The sequence below is a fragment of the Felis catus genome, chromosome B1 (assembly GCF_018350175.1).
Source record: "Felis catus isolate Fca126 chromosome B1, F.catus_Fca126_mat1.0, whole genome shotgun sequence".
Taxonomy (NCBI): Eukaryota; Metazoa; Chordata; class Mammalia; order Carnivora; family Felidae; genus Felis; species Felis catus.
The window spans coordinates 144,710,447-144,719,738 of NC_058371.1; the positions used below are offsets into that span (position 1 = coordinate 144,710,447).

The following is a 9,292-nucleotide window of genomic DNA, read 5'->3' on the forward strand; positions in this document are numbered from 1 at the left end:
CTGCCATCTAGGGATACAGGATTGTTTTGAGGATAAAATGAGATAATTCAAGGAAAGATTTTAGCAGAACAATTGGCTACTAAATGTTCAGTATGTTACTAATATTCTCCCAACTTTGTGAAAATGTAGATAGGTTATTTCACAGGTATTGACTGAAGAGGAGAAATGGAATCATTGTGTTTTGTAAGCCAATTGAAGTATTAGTGTTTGTGCTTTGATCAGAGGAAATTGCTGTAATATTCACCACTGGAAGCAAAGGGGAAAAAAAAAAACAGGAATCTGCTCCATCAAAACCATGCTTTCAATAGTGCTTTAAACAGTTCCATTGGAATGTAAGTTCCATCATGGCAGAGATTTTTGTGTGATTTGTTCATATCTGTATTCCTAGAGCCTAGAACAATGACTGTACATAGTAAGTGCTCAATAAACATTTGTTCAGTAAATGAATCTGAGTGCCCATCAAGGAGTCCTCCTAGACCAGTAGCTTCTCATAGTGAATCACAAAGATCGTGATGTAAACTTTGTGTACACACACACAGACACACACACACACACTAGCTTCTATATTCAAAAACAACCCTTTATGTCTTCCAATAACTCTTTATATTTCATCTTCACTGTCTCTGAATTTGAGAACAATGACTTAGGTAATTCTTCACTTGGATGGAAGCTCTGCCTGGTTTTACTGAGTAAGCTGACCTGATAGAATGAGATTTGCTCATGAAATTTTGGTATTGACTGTCACCACCAGCAAAACATGAACTTATCTAAAAGCAAGGGTCTCTTGCCCATGGCATAGTGTTGGGGGGGGGGGGGCTGTTGGAAAGTACTCTTTATTTCTAAACCATGTAATGATAAAGAAGACATAATCTAAAATTTTTTGCTGGCGTGTGTCTAATAGCATTATAAAATGTGTCTAATACTGTGTTTAGCCTTAAGGAGAATGGTCTAAGTATCTCATTGTCTCTCCACAAAGAGTTTGCATTATAATGGGAAAAATGTTCATCAGAAATAAATACCTAATAATGTTCAAATTACATAGTAAAACCTAAATATGACCTCAGAGAAGGAGAATCTGTTATGGGCTGGAGGGATTGGGGAAAAAAAATCATGAAGGAAATAGGGACCTGCGTTAGTTTTTTCCATGATGGTGGTGGAGGAAACAATGGGAGAAAAATTAGAAAGTGGACAAATTAATAATTACCTTTTCTTTGTGGGTGCAGCAGAGAGTGAGCAGACCCAAATGTCTAGAACAAAGAGGTAATTTTGTTTGGTATTGAGGGAAATGTTGACTGGATAAGGACCTGGTTTCCAGGATGAGAATATTAGTTAGGATCCTGAATTCTTGATGCAGTGCCATTTTTGCAGGATTTTCTAAGAATTAGAGCCAGAAGACTTTGTAATTTAGATAAATACATGCATTTAGTTATATGTTAAGACTTTAACTTTAAAATGTTACATGGTCTCCTACCTGGGGAACTTGTTTGAATACTATGGAAACATCCAGATGCCATTGGATGCCAGATGCCATGCAGTAGCATGCCCTGTAGCTTGGTGAACAGCTGACCTCGTCCCTGTTTAAGTCCAGATTAGAGGCTGACCTGAGTGGTTTGTTTCTCATTCCTAACCATGTACTGCTAGGCTTTCCATGGCTGAGGGTGGCTTATAATCATGAGGTAGCCCCAGGCCCATCTTAGAGTAGCGAATGCATTTGGTGAAAGAGGCTAATCCAAGAGGACCGATTCAAGAGCGTTAACTCCTGACCATAGAACGTTTAGAGAAAAACAGAAGTGAATGAGCTTAATGTGCCTAGCTCTTGACAGAGAGAAAGCACATTAATGGAAAATTGGTGGAGTTAGAACGAAGTCTTGAGTTTATTTATTCTTCTCACTGGCTCCCCCACCCCCGTTTTCTATGACAGCTTCATTCTCTAACATTAAAGATGTCATTTAATGCCTAACTCATGTCAGAAGGCCTCCTTCTTGGGAGCGTAATAATAATGGATAATGGGTAGTTATTGTAGTATGTTCAATAGGGGATTAATACAAGGAATGCAGTGGTTTTAAGATTGCTTTTCATTTGCAGAATGGATCAGATGAGGAGAGGTTAACAAGAGGCAAAGCAGAAGCTACTGTTCTAGGCTAGGAAGTAGCCTAGAAAGTCTGGGCCAGGCATCGGAGAGAAAAGAATAAATTCAATAAATACTTTTAAGTAAGAATTTATGAGACATAATGACAAGTCATGTGTAGGTAAGAAAGGGGAAAGAGGAATGAATTAAAGTTGTCTCCAAGACTGTTAACCTGAAAGAGAAAAAGAATTTATGATGCCAGATGTGAAATAAAGCTGCTTTTTGTTTTTTGGGGGTTTTGTTTGTTTGTTTTTTGTTTTTTTGGTGGGGATGTGAAATGCTTTTGAGACATTCAAATGTCTTACTTATGAGCATTTGGAAATGTGGAAATTGACTTCAAGTTAGAGCAGTGGATCCCAAATCTGATTGTTCTCCCAAAAAATGTAAAAGGTACAAATTATCAGTCCTCTTCCTAGACCTATTAAAGTCTGGTAGAGATGTCCCTATGAAACTAAATTTTTAAAGACTTTCCAGGAGAAAAAAAACCCCAAGTATTTCTTACGGAATAATTGCAAATAATATATGTAGATTTTCCCCCAAGTAGGGAGTAGAGATTAATTCCTTGCTCCTTTTGAGTGTAGGCTAGTTTTAGTGACTTGTTCCCAAAGAATAGAGTATGAACAGGAGAAAGAAAATGGTATCTTTATAGTGTAAAAATCTGGCAAATGCTACTTTAACTAAGTGGCCAGGATTAACATAACAGGGTTAATGATGTCATATAGATATCATGTATCTTTCGTATAATGTGATGAGGGGAACACTTCTCTTTAGTGTTGTTCCTAAAATCCATAATCCCAATCCAATCATTACAAAAATACCAGTCAAACCCAACATTGAAGGGAATTCTACAAAATACCTGACCAGTACACATCAACTTTGTCAATGAAATCATAAAACTAGCAAAACAAAGCACAGAAAGAATAGAACCTGTCACAGACCACAGGAGACTAGGAAGCTTGACAGAGAGAAAGCACATTAATGGAAAATTGGTGGCATTAGAACGAAGTCTTGAGTTTAGTTAACAGTAATATACCAATGTTGGTTCTTCATTTTGATAAATATACCACCTCGAATGATGACATTAGAAGAAAGAAAAGTGGGTGAGGGGAGTACAGGGGTACAGGAATGCTCTGTATTTGCAACTAGTCTATAAACCCAACATTATTGTGAAATAAAAAGTCTAGTACAAAAAAAAAGAGGCTTTATAGGAAATTCTAATGGCTACCTAGTTTGGACAGTCACCTGGTCAGAAAATACGGCTAAAAGCATAAAGTAATTATTTAGCTGATTATAATTTCAGGATCTACCACAGTGCCTAGCACATGATAAATTCTCAGCCATTATTTATTTAAATACTGAGTCCATGGGTATTTTGTGATATTGTCTGGCATTGCGAAAAAGAATACCAAGGCAAAATCATGGCGATAGAAAGTAGAATGGTGGTTGCCAGGGGCTGGAAGAGGCGAGAATGGGGAGGCATTATTTACTAGGTAAAGCATTTCAGTTTTGCAAGATGAAAAAAGTTCTAGAGAGGGATGGCGGTTATGGTTGTACAATGGTATGAATATGTGTAGTAGCACTGGGCTGAACACTTAAAGATGGCTAAGATAAAGAATTTTATGTTATGTGTGTTTTACCACAATAAAAACATTTGGGAAAAAAAAGACTGAGAGTAGAGTGCTGGTGGCACCAATTTTTGTGGTGTGGGAGACAGGAAAAGGGTTGGAAGAGTTGAGTGAAAAAGGAAGGACAAGTCAGGAAGCCAAGAATGGGGGTGGATTTTAGATGGAAGATTTGGGAAGGTCAACCATATCAAATACTGTGGAGGTGGAGGAGGCTGAGGATCAAGAAGATGCCACCGGTGGGTGAGCTATGAGGAAATCACTGGTGCTCTTACAAAGTCCGAGACAAGACACTGGTGGTAACTGAAGACCCCCCCCCACCCACACACACACACATGACTGAGAGGATAGAAGTTGAAACGGTGGGTAGAAAAGACAAAAGTTTGGCTTATGAGAGCCGATTTCACCCCACTGAAAAGTTGTCTCAACAAAGGTTTCCTCTGTGCAGTTCAGAGGGCACAACTTGGATTAAAGAACTAAAATTCCAGGAAGACATCTCTCACCTTAATTTTCTCTCGTGTGGAGCTTTGGAAAAAGTGGAATCAGCTGCTTGGGATGCGGTGGCTTCCCATGCCTGGACATGTTTATGGTCTGCTTACACTTATGGAAGTTGTGTAAAAATGATTCCCGAGTTAGGTAGGAAGTGTGTCAAATGACCAGCAAGGGTTCCTGTGTCTCTGTGAACATACGTCATGTTACTGCACTTTGGGAATGCTTTGGAGTTTGGAAGATAGGGTTTTAAATCAAGACACTGTCAGAGGACCTCTCTGAGAAGAGAAGAGGCGGGACACTTGGAGCCTTGTGAACCAATGGTGTTGAATTTTGAAAAGTAGCTTGAGTTTTTCCTTCCTAAACTGTATTCAGCGACCTGTCTTCTCATGAATGGAGATATCAAGGTTAACATCATCAGTGATGTCATGTGGGTATCATGTACTCGTCACATGATGTAATAAGAGGATATTTTGGGATTTAGAACCAGTCCTATGCCCAGGCTATTTTGATCTTCTATTTTACCATTTATTAGCACAGTGATTTATCAGTGGGGATCTGATTATGAATGCAAAAAAAAAAAAAAAAAAAAAAAGAAAGAAAGAAAACCCAAAACCTCTGGCATAATTTTAACTGATAAATTATATTGACAAAAGTTTCAACTGTGATTCTTTCAGGAGACACATGTTTAACATTGCCATCCTTTGTTAGGAAACATCTATGTGAAAATCCTGTAATCACTTTTAGATACCTGACAATTGTAATGGAGGGTACAAACAGTGATTGAATGTGTGATTTAAAATTTTTTTTTCAACTTTTTTTATTTATTTTTGGGACAGAGAGAGACAGAGCATGAACGGGGGAGGGGCAGAGAGAGAGGGAGACACAGAATGGGAAACAGGCTCCAGGCTCCGAGCCATCAGCCCAGAGCCCGACGCGGGGCTCGAACTCACGGACCGCGAGATCGTGACCTGGCTGAAGTCGGCCGCTTAACCGACTGCGCCACCCAGGCGCCCCTGAATGTGTGATTTAGATGCGAGAAGAAACTACACCCAAGAATAAGCTATGCTTCCCATTTGCCTTTGCAGAAGTCCAACAAAGGAAACCCGTCCCTTTTTCTTACTGGTGTCTATCCATCAGCATTCACCACTATTGAATACTTCTTAAGTGGTTTTCTAGACTGGTCAGATCCTTCTGTTGGGAATCTGTCTTTCAGGATGTGGTGAACAGACACTACAAAGCTTCGTCTGGAAATATGTGGTGTGACCATGTCTTAATGCATCTTATTTTCCTAGGTCACACAAGGAAATCAATTGAATTATTGCACAGTCACACTGTGCACATCAAGAAGGCCCTTGTTCTTAATACCCTTGGTGGAATTCTTCCCTCCAGCTGGACAACTTTACTCATTATCTCCCAAACACACTACACTCATTTCTATGTCATTGCCTTTGATTCAGTTTAGTTCCCAATCTCTGAAACTTTTCCCTATGATTTCTCCAGCTTAACACATTGCCTCTTTTTGGGGTTCCAATAGAATCTGTTTTCTATATGCCTGACACTTAAACTATATGGCCTAATGTTTCTTTCTTTCTTTATACTTTTAGTCTCTGCAAATAGTTTTATTGGTAAAGAAAATAATTTATTAATGTTAAGTTGGATTGGCTTTCCCTAACACATTTTTTAAGACCCTAAATTCTGGGGCTTTTTCAGGTTGGGTAAGCATCTACTCTAAAATTCTATGTTCTTTTCCTTGCCATTATTAAAGTTTGGTGACTGTTTCGTCATGGGTCAGAGGCTGTGTTATCACTAAATCCAGAGGCCAACTCCACATTTTCTCCTCATTTTGCAATCGGATAATCCTCCCTGATAACAAATTGTTCTTTTGGTTGGTTCCTTTCGCCTCCTCTCTATGAACTACTATGGAAATTCAGTGAGCCAAGAGCTTTTCATTTAAAGTATTATAATGTCTGACTGTCTGGAATGGTCTTATCATAAAGGAATGGGAATCAAAAAGTCAAGTTTTGACAACTGATGATTTCTAAGAAACTAGCTCTAGGTTATTATGGGGCTCCCATTCAATTTAGTCATTGTCACAGATTTAATAATGGTCATGGTGAGAAAAAAAAGAGGTTGATTTACTGGCAAAGGCATTATTGTAGTGTTGACAGTTTTCAGATATATTAGTTATTTATGTGTGACAGGTTGTTAAATTATTTCCCTCTCTGGGCTTTAAAATATGAGATTGTGGAGTACTCTTATCAAAAAAGTGTTATCCATCATTCCTTAGCCTTTCTTAAATAACAAGATACTGTTTCTGCCATTTGGGGTAAAATTTTACATTGGAGAAGGATAGAGTTTATATTTTAGTTTCTTAATTTTGAATGAACATAAAGTATTTGTGAGGACCCCTTATTTTTTTCTGTCCTATCGCTGCTTCTCTTCCTAGCTCTGAAAATCCAGAAGCCTGTCCTTGAGTTTTATAGCATATGCAGTTTTCCAGGTGATTTGAGAGATCTTGGAAAAATAGATCCTTATCTTAGAACATGTCTTTCTGTGAGATGTCCTGATGCCCCAAACCCTCACTGTCCTGGGACGCAGATGTTACACCCCTCTTAAGAGTCTTCGACTATTTCCCTTGTCTCTGCTCAACTCCCTACCCATAGCAGACTGCCGTTCTTTTTTCTTTTAAAGTAAGCGTTTGTGTTTTTTTTTAATGTTTATTTATTTATTTTTGAGATAGAGAGAGAGAGAGAGAGAGGCAGAGAGAGAGGGAAATAGAGAACCCCAAGCAGGCTCCACATTGTCAGTGTAGAACCCGATGAGGGACTCAAACTCATGAACCATGAGATCGTGACTTGAGCTGAAAACAAAAGTCAGATGCTTACCTATCTGAGCCACCCAGGCACACCTAGGTTGCCCTGTTTTTGGACTTGGATAACACCATGTCCCAGGACATCAGTTCTGGCCTCTCATTCAGCAGGGGCCAGAGATGGAAGGAGTTAGCACTCATTATAGGGAATTTTGTCCAGGAAATGGGTGATGAAAGTGATTGAGGCAGATAAATTTCTCCTTCATCCTTTTTTCCATGATCTACTTCAAGATGCATTCTTGAAAAATGCTTTGTATAGCTTATGTATGAGTGAACATGTTGTCTGAGCAAATTTCAGTGTCTTTTTGTGATGCAACTTGGAGCTGCATCAGTGTGATGAGTACACACATTGCATTCATTGCTTTGCCTTCTTCTTTGCTTCATTTCCTTTTTTTTTTTTTTCATTATCATGACCCCAGAGCATGTACCTCCCAAATAAAGTCATAATCCCTTCATTTGTATCTCAGACTTTGCTTTCTAGAAGACTCAGGTTGAAGCACTTGATTTTAGAGTATTTGAGTTAAGCCATTTCTCTCCTTGTATATCTGCACTGAAAGCAAATACACTTGGAAAGGAAATTATATTTAAAAGCTATCCTCTATTTGGAGGAATTTCAGGCCAGGACAGAGATTCTGGTTTATAGGAGGGCAAAACAACAATGGAAAAAGAGGTAGTTAACAAAAAATGCTGGAAGAGAACACTAGTGTCAACTTCACCTATTTCAGTTTTTGTCTCAGTCAACCACAAGCCCACGGTGATAAACATCATTCCATTCCCTAATAGTTTTTTCGACTGCATGTTAAACATTATTTCTTTTTTCACCTTAGAAAATTCTCTCTGTATAGTACGCATACTCAGGATTCTGTTTTTCTTCTTGACAATGAAGATACAATGAGAAAATCCCCCAGATCCTGATAGCTTTTACTCTGAATGTTGATTAAAACTTTGAAGACTGTATGAACTTTATTTTTTTTAACTAGAGATATGATTTATAATCCACTTGGTTGTTAGACAGTACCACCCCAAGGATCTGCCTTTATCTCTTGTTTTTGTATCACTGAATCACTTAACCAACCAACTGAATCAGTAATCCCATCAGACATACACAGTATGCTAAGTCAGGAGCAGAAGTGTCCTGAGAATACAAAGAAGCATACAAGTAGAAGATGCCATATTTCTATTCATCAATTAAAAATTCTGGAAAGGAACAGTGCGGGGGGAAGGCCAACATACAGTTTTGCCTCGCTAAGTACATACATACAATTACACTGTAGGAATGTGGTGTGGTATGCATACATATATGTGTATGTATCTTTTGTACTTTATTTCATAGCCATGTGTTATACATGGATCAAATCACAGCATAGGTGTAGAAAAATGCCAATATCCACTTATGAGAATGATAATTTACTGTTTTACCAGAGTAATTAGAATTCTCTTTTTTACTTCAGGTCTTTATAGCTGCCACCGTGGGGAGTACCTACCCTGTGCCAGGCATTACCAAGGTTAATAATTCATAATTTATTTTTCTTTTTTTTTTTTAATTTTTTTTTCAACGTTTATTTATTTTTGGGACAGAGAGAGACAGAGCATGAACGGGGGAGGGGCAGAGAGAGAGGTAGACACAGAATCGGAAACAGGCTCCAGGCTCTGAGCCATCAGCCCAGAGCCTGATGCGGGGCTCGAACTCACGGACCGCGAGATCGTGACCTGGCTGAAGTCGGACGCTTAACCGACTGCGCCACCCAGGCGCCCCAATTTATTTTTCTTTAAGCACATAGCTCTATCTCTACCATGTAAGTTACTTACAGTTTACAGATGGAGACCCTGAAGTTCAATGTTCAGTGTCTTAATCATAATCACAAAGCTAGTGATGAGAAGGTGTATCCAGGATTCAAATGCAGTGCCATTTGACTCCAAACTTACTCTTTCCCCATTAATCTGTACTGCTCCTTTCTAATATAAATAGAATTTTAGGGATTTGACTATGAAATATTCTTCCAGTTTCTGCTTACATTCGTAGATCGATAAATTCTCCTCTGACTTACAGTTGGATTCTTTCTTTCTTTCTTTCTTTCTTTCTTTCTTTCTTTCTTTCTCTTTCTTTCTTTCTTTCTTTCTTTCTTTCTTTCTTTCTTTCTTTCTTTCTTCCTCTCTCTCTCTCTCTCTCTTTCTTTCGAG

At 38.5% G+C, this 9,292-nt stretch overlaps 1 protein-coding gene across 3 annotated transcripts in view; it reads left to right on the top strand.

Moving 5' to 3' along the window:
- BTC (betacellulin) overlaps positions 1 to 9,292 on the top strand; it is a 46,405-nt gene that overhangs the window by 8,157 nt on the left and 28,956 nt on the right. For 2 of the 3 annotated variants that reach the window (XM_045056222.1, XM_019829362.3), the window contains exon 2: positions 8,563 to 8,616. The exons of the other annotated variant lie outside the window; for it this stretch is intronic. In XM_045056222.1, the coding sequence (XP_044912157.1) occupies positions 8,563 to 8,616 (54 nt within the window). The remainder of the gene's footprint in view (positions 1 to 8,562; positions 8,617 to 9,292) is intronic. 3 annotated transcript variants of the gene reach the window in all.